Source organism: Pleurodeles waltl, chromosome 1_1 (genome assembly GCF_031143425.1).
Source record: "Pleurodeles waltl isolate 20211129_DDA chromosome 1_1, aPleWal1.hap1.20221129, whole genome shotgun sequence".
NCBI classification, from domain to species: Eukaryota; Metazoa; Chordata; class Amphibia; order Caudata; family Salamandridae; genus Pleurodeles; species Pleurodeles waltl.
In genome coordinates this window covers 556,149,028-556,167,289 of record NC_090436.1, presented here as the reverse complement: position 1 = coordinate 556,167,289, position 18,262 = coordinate 556,149,028, and the positions used below count along the sequence as shown (strand labels likewise).

At 41.7% G+C, this 18,262-nt stretch overlaps 1 protein-coding gene across 1 annotated transcript in view; it reads right to left on the bottom strand.

Moving 5' to 3' along the window:
• FAM174A (family with sequence similarity 174 member A) overlaps positions 1-17,454 on the bottom strand; it is a 71,484-nt gene extending 54,030 nt beyond the window's left edge. The window contains exon 1 of the mRNA XM_069226009.1: positions 16,989-17,454. Within this exon, the coding sequence (XP_069082110.1) occupies positions 16,989-17,287 (299 nt within the window). The 5' untranslated portion in view covers positions 17,288-17,454. The remainder of the gene's footprint in view (positions 1-16,988) is intronic.
• Positions 17,455-18,262: the final 808 nt, after the last annotated feature.

Genomic DNA, 18,262 nt, shown 5'->3' with positions numbered 1-18,262 from the left:
TCCAAAAAGGGGAGTTTGATAGATATTAAGAAGGATTTAATCACACTAGGAGGAGGTTTACAACTAAGGGTATGTAATTCTGAATAATGATCTAAAACACCGTACTTATCTGATCTGGGTCTCACATGATGCTGTACGACTCCACATCTAGAATCTCTTGTAATAGCTCCCTTATTGAATTTCTTCTTTGTTGGCTGGGCGAAAAAGCGTCCTACATGCTCACTCTCTACATAGATGTTTTGAAAGCAGGATCCCTGATTTATTACTTCCCTGGAGATAAAGAAATCGTTCAGGTGCCGATTCGCTGCCGACAGATTAGCTATGTAGACTGAGATAGGCCATTCTGGCATGTTCTATTTCTTGTCGCAGGGTAAAGATTTCCTTGCGCCTGGCTTTATGTATTCGAGCTGTTAAGGAGATAACTTCACCACGTATAAAGGATTTACATGCCCTCCCCCAAACTGACTGAATCACAGTTGTTCCTACCTTCCTCTGAAAGGACTCAGTTAATGTGGCAAGCATGGCAACAACCCAGGCCTCTTGTGTCAAAAGCGATCTGTCTAGGGACCAATGAAGCCTTTGCTTCGGGGAGTTGGTCACTTGCAGGTCTGCAAATGGAACAGAATAATTGGAGAACAGGTTCAAGAGTATACATGAGCCTGCTCTCTTCCAATTATATGATATTAAGAAATAATCAATATGCAAACCAGACTTAAAATCACTCAGAAAAGCATGTAAACCCCGTGCTGTGGGATGGTCAACTCTCCAAGGATCTAGCAGGGCAAAGTCTTGTACCAGGTTAGTCAGTGCTAATTTAGGCTTCTTCTGACATTTATTCAGAGGGGAACGGTCATCACTTATCTGCTGAATGAGATTAAAGTCCCCCCTCCCTTTCAAAACCAGTCCCATATGTGGGACCAAGATATTATAAACCTCCACTAGTGGAGTTGTCTCATCCTCAAAAGGACCAAAAAAGCCTACTATGTCTGCTACTAAATTCTGGGCCTTTAAACTAACCAACATCCGTCCAGCATTGGGATCCTGCATCACATGCGTCACCTAATCGACAAACTTTTGTGTCAGTAGAACGGGGACTACCCTGACCGCCGCGTTTGCCGACCCAAAATATGCCTGTGATTACTACTTAGGCAGCTTAGCTTCCAGATTTCAAATGAGTCTCTTGTAGCAAAATTATCTAGGAATCCAATGATTTAAGTCAAGATAGAATAGATCTAAATTTGCTCTCACTATTGATGCCATTAGCATTACATGAAGCTACTCAAATACCTGCCATTTTATGCTTTTTTATGCTCTGAACGTAATACTGCTGGCTTCTTCCCTCCACCCATTCCCCATCAAAATCCCTGCTTGTACCAACTCCACCCCAAAGGTGCACCTTGACTCCCAGCATCTTTTTTGGTATAGCAATGTGGATTGAATTTCTATAGTATTTATTTTTCTGATTATCATCATTTCAATTACTCCTCCACCCACCCTTGTTACACCCCCCTGAACTCTTCCCAACCCTGAAGCCCTCCCCACGTAGGGTTCCTGGGAGAGTTCCCCCCCCCCTTCCTTTCTTCCATGCACCCCTCGCTTCTCACTGATCCCCCTCCGTTCTCCCTTCCCAAAATCCTGGCGCTTTGACATGGTGCCCAAAGACTGTTGGGACTGCTGATGACAGTTCTTGTACTACAAAACTAAGCAAGGCCAGCCGAGCAAGCTGAGATTAAATCATTTCATACTCTTATTTCACTGACTCCTCCCTGCCCTCCCCCTCTCGCTGTAAAAACTGTAAAAAGTCTCAGGGCTGGTCCACAGCCTGCAAAATATGTGTTTGCCCCTTATATAGCACTTTCAGCTTCAACTGATGGGTGATGCCAGCTGGGATGCTGAGGTTTTGGAAAAAGTGTGCCATTTATTAAAATTCTTTGACGCCGTGCAGCAAATATTGGCATATCAGAGAATAGTTCTTAGGAGTCGGATGTACTTTATCTCCGATACGCTCCTTGATTCGGAAATCTCTGAAATTTGCAACAATTGTCCGAGGGTATTTCGCATTGGGGGGCTTCACAGCAGGCACGCAATGAGCATGTATGATTGTTAAGTCTCACGTTTGTGCTTCAGCCTCAGAATATATTGTTTAAGAATAAGATCCTTTACTAGGGAGACTAACGATTGGGTATTCGGGTACGCCCACGAATCTTACATTAGAGCGCCGTGACCTATTTTCTGCATCATCAATCTTCATCTGCAGCTCGATCAGCTCAGATCAGTCTTTCACAGCTACTGACATGTTTTTTTTAAATGTTTGCACAGATGAAGTAGTTATTTAAATGTGTGTTTTGAAAAACCCACACTGCCTTTCATTTCAAAGTTTTTACAGCAGGTCAGACAGGTCACCTTACAAAAAAAAAAAAAAAACTGTTCTTTGTCAAAGCACCAGAAGGGGTGAGTAGGTCCTAAAAATAGTTCGACCTGATAAAATATTACTCGACATAGCTAGTGGTCGAGTAGATTTTTAGAGGCCTGTTATTAGAACAAAATCATCCAACATTTCAGAAGCTCACCAAGCACAATGTCATTTCCTCATAGCAGAAGAGACACTACCAGGCTGCGCTTTTGCGACTGGTTGAATCGGGGAAGTGTAGACAGGTACTTTGCGAGCTGCTTCTATTTACAGGAGATGCTGGTCGAAGTTGGAGTTCAGCTACCAGCCTTTCTCAAAATTTCAAAGCCGCCTAAACACTCCATATATAAGCTTCCCACAAGTGCGTGCGCTTAAATATGCCAGAATCATAGGAGAGTACCAGCTTCCTCCGATGCACATTTCAGTGCCCTTAAAAGCAAGTGGAGCATTAGGGTTACCCCTGCAAGGTAATATTATTAAGAAATGGTAGAGGGCAGCATAATCTACCTTTGTGAAATTTCTTCTAGAAGGGCAGATAAAAACTTGGAAGCAGGTGATGCCAGACAATGTTCATGTTTCATCGGATCTTGCCTTTTCTTATCTCCATTTTCATAACTATCTTCAAGTTTATTAATGAATTCCTCCACAGAAACTGTACGGTCTGTCTGCCCCCTTCTGCCCAACATCACCCTGAAAGCAGTTACAAGGTCCTTTGCTTTCCATGTTGGGCTCCTAGGCCAGGTTTCCTGCAGCTGCCCCCGGTATTGAGGCACCTTTCTGTCACAACCAAAAACACTCCACCATGATATCTGCTCACCACAAGCTTTCCCAGGGTTAGTCTAGTATGTGCATGGACAGAAAAACAAAACAGGGAAGGGAAAGCACCATTAGAGAATAACTGAAATGCAAGGTAGTGTGCAATCTCACTTTCCAAAACATTCAAGCCCTCATTACGGCTCTGGTGGTGTTTATTGAAGACGCTGAAGCCACTGCAGCCAGCATACCGCCAGTTCTGGCGGTATGCTGGCTGCCCTAGCGGGAGTTTTCCCCTGTGTCAGGGGGCAAAAACAGTGTTTCCGCCCGCTGGCTCAGGAGAAAACTCACCACAACATTGACGCCGGCTAGTAATCAAGCTGGTGGCAATGTTGTGGTGCGTCGGGTGCTAGAGCACCTGTCTCACATTTCACTGCTTGTAATTCGGACAGTAAAATGCGTGACAGGGCAGTCCACGGGGACCTCTGATGTCCCCTTTCTGCTAGCATTTGCAGGACATTGCAAAGGCTGGCGGAAAGGGGACTCGTAATCCCCAGGGCAGCGCTGCTTGCAGTGCTGCCCTGGCGGATTGCGACCGCCAAGACGTCGACAGGCAGCAAACTGGTGGTCGGACCGTGACCCAAATGCCACGGTCATAGTAGGGTGGTCAGACCGCCCTGTCTGTGGAGGTTCGACCGCTATCGCGAGTGTGGTAGTCTTCAGACCACCACACTTGTAATGAGGGCATCAGTGTCTTGAAGATGAAATCAGACAAAATAACAAAACTCCTTTCTTCTGCAGTGGTATCTACTTCACACTGTACAAAATATTTAATTTCTGGAAGAATCCATTGAGTACATAGTCTATTCTTCAACATCAAACATCCTTTTGGGATATTATAATATCTACTGTGGGGACACAAACATCCTCAAAACCTCTTGCGTTTTTGGGTACTCTTGTCTCCCAAGCGTTGACACTAACTTATTATTCTTAAGCTCTCATTTTTGCGATCGAGGTGCTTGTGTGGAGTCCTTGTGTGGACTCAAAGTATGATGACCTCAGAACAGAGAAACCAAGTTAAATCACCTACACCAGACAAGATTCAAATTCAAATCTTTGAAGGTTTATTAAAAATGTTAAATCATTACAGAAGGTGAAAATAGTCAGTTCAAATTAAAAATGAAAAAAAATGAAAATTAGCATATGGTAACAGATACTTCATTGTAATTAACAATCAGAACCAAATACGGTCTAGCACAAGAAAATAATGAGTTAAAGAGCAAACTGTCACAGAAAGAGAAATCCTGAAATTTTTCGTATTGAGTTATTAAACAGACTAATGTGGATTCTACTTTTTACATACAAGGCAAAGCTTAAAAGAAACTTTCCCAAGTTTTCAAACAGAGGAATCACACGGTCACCATAGTGTGAAACATTTGACAATATCCAATGGCAAAATAGAAAACATCACATGAAAAATTACTTTTGCTCGTATACCAATGAATAATCATGTATTGCAATGTTTCCTAACCTTTTGACTTCTGTGGCCCCCCACTTTATCATTACTGGATCCCGGGGACCCCACTGAATCATTATTGGTATACGGAAACCCCCAATGAGTCATTACTGAAAGCTGTGGACCTAATCTGTTGATATGATTTAATTTTCAAAGAGTCGCGGACCCCCCGAGGAGGCTTTTCTGACCCCCAGGGGTCCCCAGACCACAGTTTGGGAACCACTGATGTATTGTACTACACTGGTGGAAAACAAAAGCAAATTAAAAATGACATAAACCTCCGTCAGCAGAGGAAGAGGCATTATAAAGATGTATCTGCGCTCTGCTTCTTCCTCCAAGAATATAAGAAGCACAATGAAGAATATGTTTTGAGATGCAAGAGGGACATGACCTTAAAGCTGCTTCAATTAAGAGGATTTTGCAAAACACTGAAAGAAACATTTTCATTTGAGCTGCACAGAGAAACGTGAAATCATAAAATGTACACTGCACAACAACTGAAAGTTAATTTGAGGTATGGCTGGGCCTCTACAATTTAAAACCTAGATCACATTATTTTTGATCTATTCGTGTTAAATAAACACACTTTGTTCATTTTAAAATCACTTACAAAGTCCCTTAAGCAAGGAAAGATATCTCACATAATTTATTATGCCACGCACACACCAACAACAAAGGCCCCACACACTAGATTTGATCATCACTGAGAAAGGACTGATTATTATCAAGGACCACGTCTTAGCCGAATTGTCAGATCATCTTAATATCTTCTTGGCAATATCTTTCTTCCACTCTACAACAAAAGGACAACCAAAACATTGCCTTGTGAACTGCAGAAACCTACGTTCCATCGATTATGAAGCCTTGGGCAAAAACATAGCTAGTGTCCCACTGAAGCCTTTAATGTAGAAATCTGTGAGAAAAATGTAAAGTGTTTGTAGACAAAGCAAATCTATACCCAATTTAAACTTTCTAAAACCAGAAAAAAAATATATAAAAATGCTAAGGCTTCCTTTTTCCAGAAAGGTTTAGTTTAAGAGAAATATAGATACAAACTTTAACATATTTAAAAGAATCTGTAAGCCACTCAGTTTACCAAACTTAATATGTATGAATCTAAACGTGATCAATTTGCACAAATTCCTCTTTGTAAAACGCAAAAGATTCAAACAAATTATCCCAGTGGTGCAATATGATGCCTCTAACTCAAAGTGATGTAGGAAAAATAGAACCAAATGGGACTCCTTAAACACTTCTTAATTAAAATACATATATTTTTTTAAACTACAGCCATCGTCTCACAGCAAAGAACTTATACTAGCATATTAGCTCCATAACCAAGAACATGTCAACTCACATTGATCCCTACTGTACCAAAGTGCTCCCTGGAAGAGGGAATGTTTCTCAACTGCTTAGAACGGGACAATTCAAAACCTGACCAAAGAATGCCATCAGCAGACACCAAAGAGCTCAACAGGTTCTAACCTGTAATTCACCAAATGTTCCTTGGCTAGACATTGGACAGCATGGTCACTAAACATCTAAAACACAAAAATTAAGAAACCATGGCTACTATGCTCAACCAATCAAGCATCGGAGTAGGGTGTATCATGGAAATGGTGACCTAGTTATTGTCAATCCTGTAAAGATTTGAAGCAAAGGACAGTCCTGCATTATAATTTTCCCTCACCTTACAGCAACCTCTGCAATGGTCAATCCTAAGGCTCTTCCCGATATACTCTAAAAAAATTAAATGGTAATTTATGGTAACTCCCTTAATTAGATATGGTGTTACCTGGCAAGTAAGATTGGAATGTTCTCCTGATACCCCAATTAAACATAGTCAAGTACATGGCTTTCATTCTTGCAGCAAAGTCTAAATAACTAATCATGTTAGCAACATGGCAAAAAAATTGTTTAAAATCATGCACCATTTGCAACCTTAAATATCTGATCTCTGCACGAAATCTGCGACCAACAGTCTCATCATTAGTTATCTCAGATTGGGCAATGAATCAGCCTTAATCATTGTCTTTCTAAAACTCAGCACGGAACAATATATTCTAGGGGAAAACAGAAACAAACAAGGACAGATGGTTGAAATTCCAAAATTCTGAAAGAAACACCTATATAATGAGGCAGAAACAATGAGCTGGAATACAATTTCTCTAGGATCGAGAAACGGCCCCTTCATACTACTCATTTAAGAGAAGAATTATAGTTCTCCTATCCAATTACTAAATACCTCTAGTAAGCCTGCTAAGCCTTCAACTAATTATCTAGGCCCACACATATAGGCCCTCATTTTGATTTTGGCAGTCCATTCCGTAGACCGCCTAAGTCACACTCGACATATGACTGCCAGTGTTGGCAGTCTGAAGACCGCCATATTATGACTGCTGACTGCTCTTTGCCACACTTTGGGCAGAAAGCCGCCAGCAGCCATACTGGAGGTCAGTGGTCTAGTGGAGGTTGCTCCACCGCCCCATCATGTCACCACAACACCGCCTGCCATATTGCATCACTGTAAACGGCGTGGCGGTGTTGTGTTGGCAGGGCGCTGCAGCAAGCACCATGGGCCCTGTTCCCTCCTGGACGACCACCGCAACCACCAGGTAAGGTGATCGCCTGACAGGGAAGGGAGGTGTTGTGTGTGTGTGTGTGTGTGTGTAGGGGTGGGGGGAGATGTTTAGTGTTGTGTGCGTGAATGGAGAGGGGAAGGGGGTGTTGTGTACGTTTGTGTGTCTGCAAGTGTCTGTGTGCTTGTGTGAATGAGTATGCGGGGAGTGTGTCGTGGCCATGTGTGTATGAATGAGTGAACGTGGATGGATGCAAGTATGGTGTGTGCATGGATCGGGGGGTTGGGGAGTCCTGTTGTGGTGACAGGAATTGTAATTCCTGTCGCCAGTATCCTTTCAGGCAGGGATTTTGTGGCGGGGCTGCCACCATGGAATCCCTGGCGGAAAGGACACTCATAATACCGCGGGCGGTGACTGCCGGGTCGAAGGTGGTCAACCTTCGGCTAGGCAGTCCCACTGCCCAGGCGGTACACGCTGTGAACTGGCTGTGAAGCAGCCAGTTCACCACTACAATCATAATTTGGTGGTCCTGCCCCGCCAAGCTGTTGGCGGTCTGACCGCCACCGCCGGCGTGGCGGGGCAGGACCGCCAAACTCATAATGACCACCGTAGATATACCATATTTGGATGAGTTAATTTTAGAACCTACTTGCTTTGACATCTGTACTCTAATCTACTAAAAACATGTAACTTTGTAAAGACAATATGTATAAATAATCTGGTGAGACTGCCACATAAATGTTATATGTACAGAAAGGCTGAAATAAATAAAATAAAATAAAAATCACAAAGCATGGCTTTGAGTCACAGAAGGTAACTCTCTTTACAGGTGGCTCTTGTCTATACCAAACCACTTATCTCTGGTCCTGTAGAAAAGGATTTCCAGCTGCAGATACAGGCAGAAGCCTAGATCCCATCAACGAGTGGAAGGCATAATGTGTAGCAGATAAACTGTATGCCAAATGTGAGGTAAAAACACTATACTTCTGTCAACATATAAAAAAAACTCTATACCCTTTGTGTCCTGTGTTGCAAAGGTGAGGCTATTCACTCTCATGTATATTACACTGGTAACAGGGTAGAGGAATAAAACAAGACTTGACTGCTAGTATACATAAAAAGACCATGTTTTTATTATTGCAGCCTTTGCAAATATATCTCAGTTGCCTATGGGCCACAGGCCAAGCATAACACTGTGTCACTTAAAAAGTGGGCTATGTTCAATTCCCTGTTTCAGCATTTACATACACAATTTCGGACATGTGTAATTGGTTTGGTGAGAAGACCAGAATCTCCGTTGTACTGAATATCAGAATCATATTTTAACTTGATACCTCAAGATGTACATCCCACTGAAAACAGTTCTTTTATGGGTTAAATGGAAGCTGCAAGTATAATTCTTAATATATCTCAAGCTAATAAGAAATAAGACTTAGGAAAATAGCATTACTCATTGTGGTGAAAATGCAGAAATGCAGGCTTAGATGCTATGTTAATAAAATTTATATTATGCTACTAACTTTAATTACATTTATTTTAAGATTCAAACAAAGCACACTCAACCAGTGTTTGTCAACACGGTGTACATTCAACTAAGTGAAGAAAGCCTCCCATTATGAAACAGAACAATGCTTCAAAATGGCTATAAACAAGAAACAGGGTGCAGGGATGTGGAAATCCTATCCCACCAGGACATATTGCTTGGCATCAAGGTCAACAAGTTTTCATGTTTATTTTGTCCTTGGAACAAGTAGGTCCAACCCCCTGCAACACAAACTCTTTGGCTACCAGTTTACGGAACTGCCTGCAGTTGAGGTAATATATGTGTCCTTATGTCAATGCTGTTCGAACTTGTATTGATGGTTCATTAATAAAAAAGTCTTCATTATTAGCGTGAGCACTGTACATAAACATTTTAAGGTCACACTACAATAATGACTACAGTAAAAAAAAAAAAGAAAAAAAGGGTACACACGTTTGAAAGGTTTAATATGAGGCCAAGAATAATGCTCCCAGAATGATCTCTGTTTAGATGGAAATGTTTGCAGGAGCATGTAAGCAAGAGTGATGATTCTTTGCTTTCAATTTAACATATTCAGAAAAAATGCAAGTATGAAATAAAATGTTTTGCTACTGTGAAATTTTAGGTGCTATTGCTTTAAATCGTCATTTAGTAAAATGTGCTAATGCATGCTAGTATTTTCAAAAAATATTCCTAATGGAAAATCAGTGTAACCATTTTCAACAAGATTATGGGAAGCATAAAAATAAGCAAGCACTGGCACAGCTAACCGATCATACAGTTTTTGTAAGTCTTTTGATTTCGTCAATATGTGTCTTGTTTTGACATAGCTTTTGTAACACTGTATTGTTGTAGGAGCTACCAGGCCCTCACCATTGTAATAAACACTGGAAAAAAGGGGACAAAAATTGGGGTCTCAAAAAGCACACATTGCTAAGAGTGGCGTAACAAATACCCTGCAGCTCCACTCCAAGTGGCCCCCTCAGTACATCACTTGCCCTTAGCGAGTCTGGAGAATGCCCTCCATGTTCTTTGCAGGCCAACACCCCTCCCCCCAACACTATTGTTATGCCACTGATTGCCACAGTAGTTTCTGGCACTAAACAAAACTACTTTGTGTGCCAATATGCTCCTTGTGGAAGAGCAGAATACGATCACTCACAGTTTTTGTGGGCCAATATGCTCCTTTGGGAAGAGCAGAATACGATCACTTACAGTAAAGCCAACTGATAGACAGAGAGAGAGAAATAGAAGTTTATTGAAAACCAAATGTCTTTGTTAACGCCAGACCTAATTAGGGACCCAGTTCTTAAAGAAAGTCACCAAAGCACACCCATGGTAGAGGTCTTTGAATTAGTGGCTTCAATTAATTCACAGGAACTTATAGAAGTAGAACAAGAGATAATATTCCTTGAAAATATTTGTGAACTGTATTTTAGCACGAGCAAATATGCATGTGTAGATTTCCTCATGTGAAAATCTATTGAGCGTTTACAGGTTCACTTTCCCTCCAACCACTTTTCCCAACCCTGAAGGAACTTCTACTTCGGCCACTGTCAGGAGTAAATTTTCAACCTTTCTCACTATCGGAAAAGATTAGAGAAGAGGTGATGAAAATCCTTAAAACATGCAAGGTAATAGGTTTTCAGACTCAAAGGCATTCCAGCCCTGGAACTATTGCTTACTGCTTCCTCCAGCCCCAGTATGTAGATCTGTGGAAAGGTGGCAAAATAAGGAAATTGCTATAATAGGGATTGAAATTGCAAGTATTCAAAACCTACTATAGTATTAGCCTGGCATAATCAAAGAAGCTGTTATCAGAGTTCTTACATAATGAGATTGCGGCCATAATTCGCTGCTGCACTACATGGCACCAAAGGGACAAGAAGATTTTTTACAGGACAAGTAGATTTACGAAGCAACCTGTCCCACGGACAGGTAGTAATTTTATTAAATTCCACACCACAGAGTGCAACTGAGAAATTAAAACAAGAGGTAGAGGAGTAAAAGAAGTTTGAAAGTAGAGTGTGCAAGACAAAAGGTATAATAGCACCGGAGAGAAGAAGCAAGAAATGAGCTGGAGGTCATTGGGACAGCGTAGTTAATTAGGAGAGAGAAGTTTGAAGAAGAGAGATTTATGGTAGGAAGAGTTATGGTAGTTTGAGGAGGGGGAAGATGAAAGAGACATAGAGAGAGAGCAAGAAAGATACTCTGAGGAAAAGAGAGTAAAAGGAAATTGTCCAACTCATAAGTGGTTCATCAAACAGATTTAGTTCAGTTGTAAAAATATTAAAGAATGTTTTTAGGTCGAGCATTAGCGTTCGGCTTGCTGTATACTGAAGTATACAATAGAGTGAGTTCCAGCGTTTTGATTTGTTAGTGGCAGTGTCCTTCAAAAATCCTTGCTTGCTAGTGGTCAGTTCTGCCTCTTTGTCCTGCCTTTTTTCACTTTGGGAGCAGCACAAAGTACTGTGTAAGTACGATATGTCCTGTTTATCTCTTCTGAAGGGGACTTTTTCTTTCAGTATTGGCCTGTTTGTGTTTCACTGTGGGTGTATAATCAGCCCCTCCTCCCCACCAGCTCCCTCTGTAAACATAAACCAAGAGCAGTGGGGGGCTTTTCCAGGGCCAGCTTGCGCTCGCTCTCTTCCTCTTGTTATTTTTGGTCTGTGTGGCAAGAAAAGTCCAGTCAGTATTTTACAATGCTAAGAGCTCTAACTCGAGCAAACACGAGACTATTGCATTCTGAATACTTGTTTATCTACCCTCCGCATATGAAACCAGTCGTACCTGCCTTTCGAAAAAGCAAGCGATCCCGTAGACTACAAGAGATATTTAAAAATTACAAGAAAAAATACCGTTTTAAAAGTAACTCACGTTAAAAACACTACAATCATCCATTTCTTGTAACAATGTAATATTCTGTATACAGCCACGATATACTGTGTAATATTGTTAACATTTCCTAATTCAGAAAAACACTGAACACATTTTCGAAATCATGAAAACAGCTGAAACCTTATAAATAAATTGGTAAATGTAACTTTAGCTGTGTACATTGTATTGCATCCTAGTGTATTCGACTATTAAGTATCCTGCTGTCCTTTCAGATATGGCAGATACACAGAATTGGGAGTTGAACGGCTGCAGCCTGCCAAGCTTGAGCTGCATGGCACCCTCCCTCTCCTCTCTCAGGGCAAGCTCTGTGCATGCACAACTCTCATTACATTCCTCAGGCCATGGCGGAAGTTCGCAGATATCAGCATGAGCTTGTTAAAGGTGAGACGCTGGAAAATCCTCAGCATACAGGGATGAGGGTTTGGGGATGGCGGACAAAACGGTGACCTTATTTCTGAAGCTCTTTGCAGCCGCATCATACGGAATTAGTTCCTTCCTGATCTTTGAGGTGATCAAAAGCGTGCTGACCGGCTACAGGTTGGACTCAAGCCAGGGATGTTGCACAACAGTAGGAGTGCAGTCCCACTGTACTTTGAGCTCCTATTGGGAAAGTTGAGCGCCTGCAACTGTAGAGAATCAAGTGTTGCTTGCCCGGAAGCATGCCAGTCTGCAACCCGGGCATCTCACTGCTGACAGGACAAATCCATTCCTACTGCTACGGATACTGTGACTGACCAGCTCTGGGAGCTTTTGGACCCCAGCTGGCAATGTGTGACGCCCATGGAATTACTCCGGGGAATAGATTTCTTTCACCTCACTGGTTCTTCCCCATCTCTTCTGCATGCATTACAGTTATGTGCGTGGATCTTGCAATCACTAAAACAATATTTAATTTTTGGTAGGTTTCTGCATTTTAATTACAACCGTACCCCGGCCAGCGAGAGTTAACAACGTGACGTTTATTAGTGTTGTAACCACTTTTACAAGAGTGCTCTGTATGCCTCTGTTCTGTGCAGACGTTTCCATAAGTACACACGTTCAACATAATATATAAAGCAGTCGTACTTTTTTCCTCAGCGTTAGGTTGACTTAATGAAACATTTTAAACCCACTGGAGCCTGATATTTTTCTGAGAATCATTCATGGTTTCTATGAGCAATCTGAGACTTTTGAGATTAAACCTCTAACCTCCCTGTGCCATCTACTCGAGAATCTCGTAACCCACTAACGGAAATGCGCTTTCATTCTTAAAGTCATCTTTACATCAACAAAAAATATCTTGAAAACTATGGATGCTTCCACTTATTGCACAGAACGTTGGATTTCTGGGTTCTCTTTTACTTTATCTGGGTTTTTGAAGTTACTCACATTGTTTAGTGCAAATAAACAAATGGTTAGCTTCCTTAACATTATCTCAGAATATTTCTGTTTTAAGGGCCTTGTTTAAAAAAAATATTCCAGTAAGCCTACTAGCCCTTTAGTTATTTGCAGGGCCACTGGAATTATGTGGCAAAAAGGACCAAACTATGCGGCAGGATTAACCAATTAATGTGGCAAAGAAGTCCAGTTATGCATTTACAATGCCAATGGCTCCAACTCAATTAAATGCGAGACCTATTGCATTGCAAATGCCTGTTAGTTTTGTTTCAGAAGATTAAAGGGGATTTGGAGAGTGTGATGTTAAGAGGTAAATAGTTTGATATGGCAGAAGCTGCTTTGCATAAAGTATATGTGTTATAGCATTTGGATTCACAAATTAGGTTATAAAAGCTTCTCAAGATTTTGTGGCTACTGGGTCTTTTAATGGAAGACAGCTGTCAGTTTTTTTAGCTGAAGCGTAGTTTTATGTGATGCATGTGATTTTGAACTGGATTCTTGCTTCAATGGAAAGCAAGTGAAGGTCTCTTTCAAGAGGAGTCTGGCCACACAGTGGAATGGGATTTCGGATGGAAGCAGGGACTCTATATATAAGTGCATTTCCATATTCTAATTTGGAGAGGACTAATGATTAAACAAGTAGTCTAAAGTCACTGCGTTGAAACATCACATGAAAAACTACTTTTGCCCTTAAACAAGTGAATAATCATGTATTGTACTACACTGGTGGAAAACAAAGGCAAATTTGAAATGACATAAACCTCCGTTAGCAGAGGAAGAGGCATTGCAAAGATACAGCTGCACTGTCCATCACTGGGTTGAAACATCACATGAAAAATTACGTTTGTCCTTATACTAATGAATACTGGCAAAGAGGGGGGCTCTGGCAGCAACTTGTTCAGCATAGATTTAGATGGAACGGTGAGGACTTAACCAAATACATGAAGATTTCGTTTTTATGGAAAGAGTTGGGTAAACTCCATTGATGGTGCGAGTTTCGTGAGTGTTGCATCTCTAGAACGTTGAATGAAGATGTACTCACTTTTATTAGGGTTTCATTTGAGGAACTTGGCAGACATCCAGTGATAAATCCTTTAAAGATACAAATTTATGGTTCATACATCTTCAGTAGAGGTGATCTTCACGTAAATCTGGGTGCCATCCGCAGATTGATGTATTTACACATCAGAATTCTCCATTAGGATTCTCAAGGACTCCAGGTACAGGTTGAAAAGCGACAGAGGGAGAATCAAACCTTGTGGCACTCCACAGGGAACATCTGCCAACTTAGATGACAGACTATTCAACCTGATCATTGTTTTCAATTAGTAACTTAAGACTTGAAAAGTGTCTCTGAAACCCACAGGTGCTTCGTTTTGCAGCATTCTCTGATGCTCAATAAAGTTGAAAGCCAATGAGCGGCTCAACAGGACAAGAAATCAGGCTGGACGATCTTCCATCTTGCACTGTATGTCACCCAAGATTTTAAGGGTGGCTCTCTGTGTCCTGCAGCCCTTTCAAATATATTTTGATAGGGGGCAAGGTGACAGGAGAAAAGAATGTTCTTATTAAGCTGAACAGAGATGCATTTCTCCAGAAGCTTCACTCAGCCATGTAAGTTTGGATATAGGTCTAAAGTTTGAAAGAATGTGTGGGTCGGCTTGAAGTTGTTTGTTTGCAGCAGAGGAGCGACTGAGTAGTTGTTAGTGATTCATGACAAGTGGTGGCAGCACAGATGAGAAAACGCTTCAAAGATTTCTTTAGGTACTGCTGATGGTATGATATCATCATGATAAGGTGTGTTTTTGATGTGAATGATGTTTGGAAGGCCTGTTTTGTGACAGCAAGGATTTCATCTATACTTTCACTTGTAAACATGGTAATGATAGATCTGAGGTTTTGCTTGACTAGTACATTTACTGTATGCCTGATGTGGTGATTTTTTGGAGAAGAATTTATAATAATTCACTGCAGGGGTGAATGTACTGACTGTCATCCTCTGCAATGCAATTTATTTAATTCTGTTTAATCTATTTGAAAATTTATTTTGGGGGTTGGAGGGGTTAAACAAGCAATTGTAGACGTTAGAAAGAAAACATATGAGGCACCCAAAGAGCAGGGACAAATGACATCGGATGTCATATGGTGGTAAAGTAAATTCACTGAAGGATTAAACCCCGATAGTAAAGACTAAGAAAATTACTTGCAGATCAACCTGTTTGAATATCACGGCTAGGTGTAGAAAGACATTTGCCAAACAAATTAACTTGACAAAGTATTTGTTTCATTACAAACACTGTATTCCAAAACACCAGGAATCAGTCTGGCCTAGCAGAGTGATATTGTTGCATACTGTGTATGTTAACTATTTCTTCAACTTTTTTTGGACTTGTCTGCTTTCAGGGTTCATGGGAGAACAAATTCAAAAGGGTAGTGGTGGTTGACCCTGTACACATTAAAAATCTGACTGCTTTATTCGTGCTTTGGTAATGAATGCGAGGGCTAGTTCATTTCTAAGACTTTTCAATGGACCGGACCGTAAGTCACAGCATCCCATGAAACATGCTTTAGATTTACTCTCGAAGGAGCAGCTGAGATGACCTGGGCCCAACCAAATCATTTGGGTACCATAGCTCCCATGATTTCCAGACATACAGGATCAGACAGTGTGCAACCCTGATGCAGTATCTGCGTATTTGGTATTCATTCACAGACCGCTCGCGATTCAGTTAAATTGGTCCTTGACAGACGGAGCAACCAGGGAGTGCAACAGTCTTTCACGGTTCTGCCAAGTAACTGCATGCTACTCCAGCTGAGCAGGAGCACCTCAGGTTCTTATTACTTGTCCTCAGCACTGCACCAGGCATACGTTAAAGCCTTGCTGGTTTGAAAGCAATATTTCGCTCTTAGAAATGTGATGGCATAAGTACCTGTTAACCTGTACATCCACACAGAAATAACAACTTAAGTTGTATTTCACTCAAGTCCAAGCCAAGCTACATTTAACACTATCAGACACCCAGAATTCTCTTAAAGCTACACCACACCAGGAGGACAATGGCAGCAGCTCATTTAATCCTCTAACGTTGTCTCTCAATAGCAGCGGCCAAACACTGAACTACAACTCTAGGCACTTTGACGACCCTGAGACACATCTTGGGTAATGAATACCTATTAATAAAGTACCAACAAAATAATCGGAAGATATATTTTCCAATAAATAATGTGACCATGGCAGCTGCCAGAACGGGATTCCACGAGTTCCCACTTAATGGTGGCACTAATGGTGATCACTCAAGTTCACGACAAAAGGAGGGACAACAGTATTCACCCTTACCCCCTTTCTGTACGAAGGATAGGGAATGTCTTGAAAATAAACGACATTTAGATACATTATAATTTGACAAAAAGCCTTTAACTCAGCTTATCAAATAATTTAAGAGTTGGCATCTAGTGGGTCAAAGTATCGTAGATACTGCTTTGAGTTCTGGGCTTTATATCTACAAGTCATGTTATATGGTATGTTAGCCTGAATAGTCTAATGGCAGCATCTTCAATGAATGAGGTTATCACTAAAAGCCCCCCCAAAAAGACAACAACCAACCAAGATGGTTAAGAGCGAGATGGCCACTATCTCATTATAACAGGAAAGTAACCGTGTTACCGCATAGAAGTCAACGCTTTAGCAAAATCTAGGAAAGCAATTGTAGTTGATCAAAAAACGCACATCATTGCTTAGAGGCGTTAGTCGCTGGAATGCCATATTTATAATGAATTAAGGAAAACAATTCGGGGTAAGCCATTATGTCAATTACCAATTTTCCTTGTGTCCAATAACATTTGACAAGCAATGGCTCTCACCTATGTGAACTGTTCATATGGAGAGTAAATGGTGTACCACTTTCTGAAATTATTATTACATTACAGACATACCGGATGGTCCGGATCACGAAAAAGATGATGACAGCAGCACTGACTACCACCAGCACTGACAGCGCTCTCTGGGTCATAGGCCGGTGCTCTGGGTGCAGCTTCTCTGTGGCTGCGCTCAGGCCAGTGCGGGGATCGCTGCTGTTTTTAGTGGCAGCGGAAGGGGTGCTGGCCACGCGGTCCCCGCTGCTACTCGCGGGAGAAGCGGCCAGCTGCGGGTTGTTCTCCTGTGGAGGGGCGGCCCACAGCAACCCTGCCAGTGAGACGATCAGAACGGCCTCGAACGGGAGGCCGGGACGCATCCTCCTGCGCTCGGGCACAACGGGCAGGGAAGCTGGCAGGAAGGACGCAATCAGAGTCTTGTGTGCTCAGAATGAGCAGAAAGGGTCACGCTGGACTCCAGAACTTCGCGCAGCACCACCGTGGCTGCCATGGACGCCTCCAGTTGTTGCTACACCCGGCCGAGCATGATCCGTGACGTAACAGTTAGCGCCGGCCCACGAGACGCCTCTGTAAACTGTGACTCATGACTAGATGGTCGCATTAGTGGTACACATTTTTGTGGCGGCCATATTTGAAGGGAGTTGTTTGCGCTGTCTCAGGCTATAATACTTCACCAGAGAGCCGATACATTAACGTACATCGTGCAGTAGCTGACGCAGACATGCATTTACTTTTTCCACACGTTGCACTACAGATAGAGCTAGTGCTAGGATTTTTGGGGCCCGGGGCAGAAAGGGAATGTGCGAAGCGACTATTACATTTGTACACACATTCAGGGCTGTTTGCATCTCAATAGATGCCTCACCTCCTCAAGCTGCTTTACGCAGACCCCTCTTGGGCTGTAGCCTTTCCCTCTCAGCACCTGTTAACAAACAGCCCATAAAGGGCTAGCGCGCCTGGTCCTTAGTAAGTAAACTTACAAGGGGACGTGTATAGGCCGATTAACCTTTTGGATCGCATGGAGTATCCTAGCCATGTAGTAATCAGTGAACATCAATTATCAATGTAATCAATCATCAACCACTAAGAGAATCATTAAGCATGAGACAATATATCAACATTTTATGAATATTCACAACTCAATTATGCGTTTTATCAATTTTATTTCCCTATTGGTTACAATGCTAAGTCATCAAGTTAGGTCAAACTCTATTCAATCCACACAGAATTAGTTCATTAATGACCATCAATAACATAATTTAATCAGAACTTGAGAAAACCTATGCTTGAATGCTACAACATAAGTCAATTAAGATTAACACAGCAGCATTAAT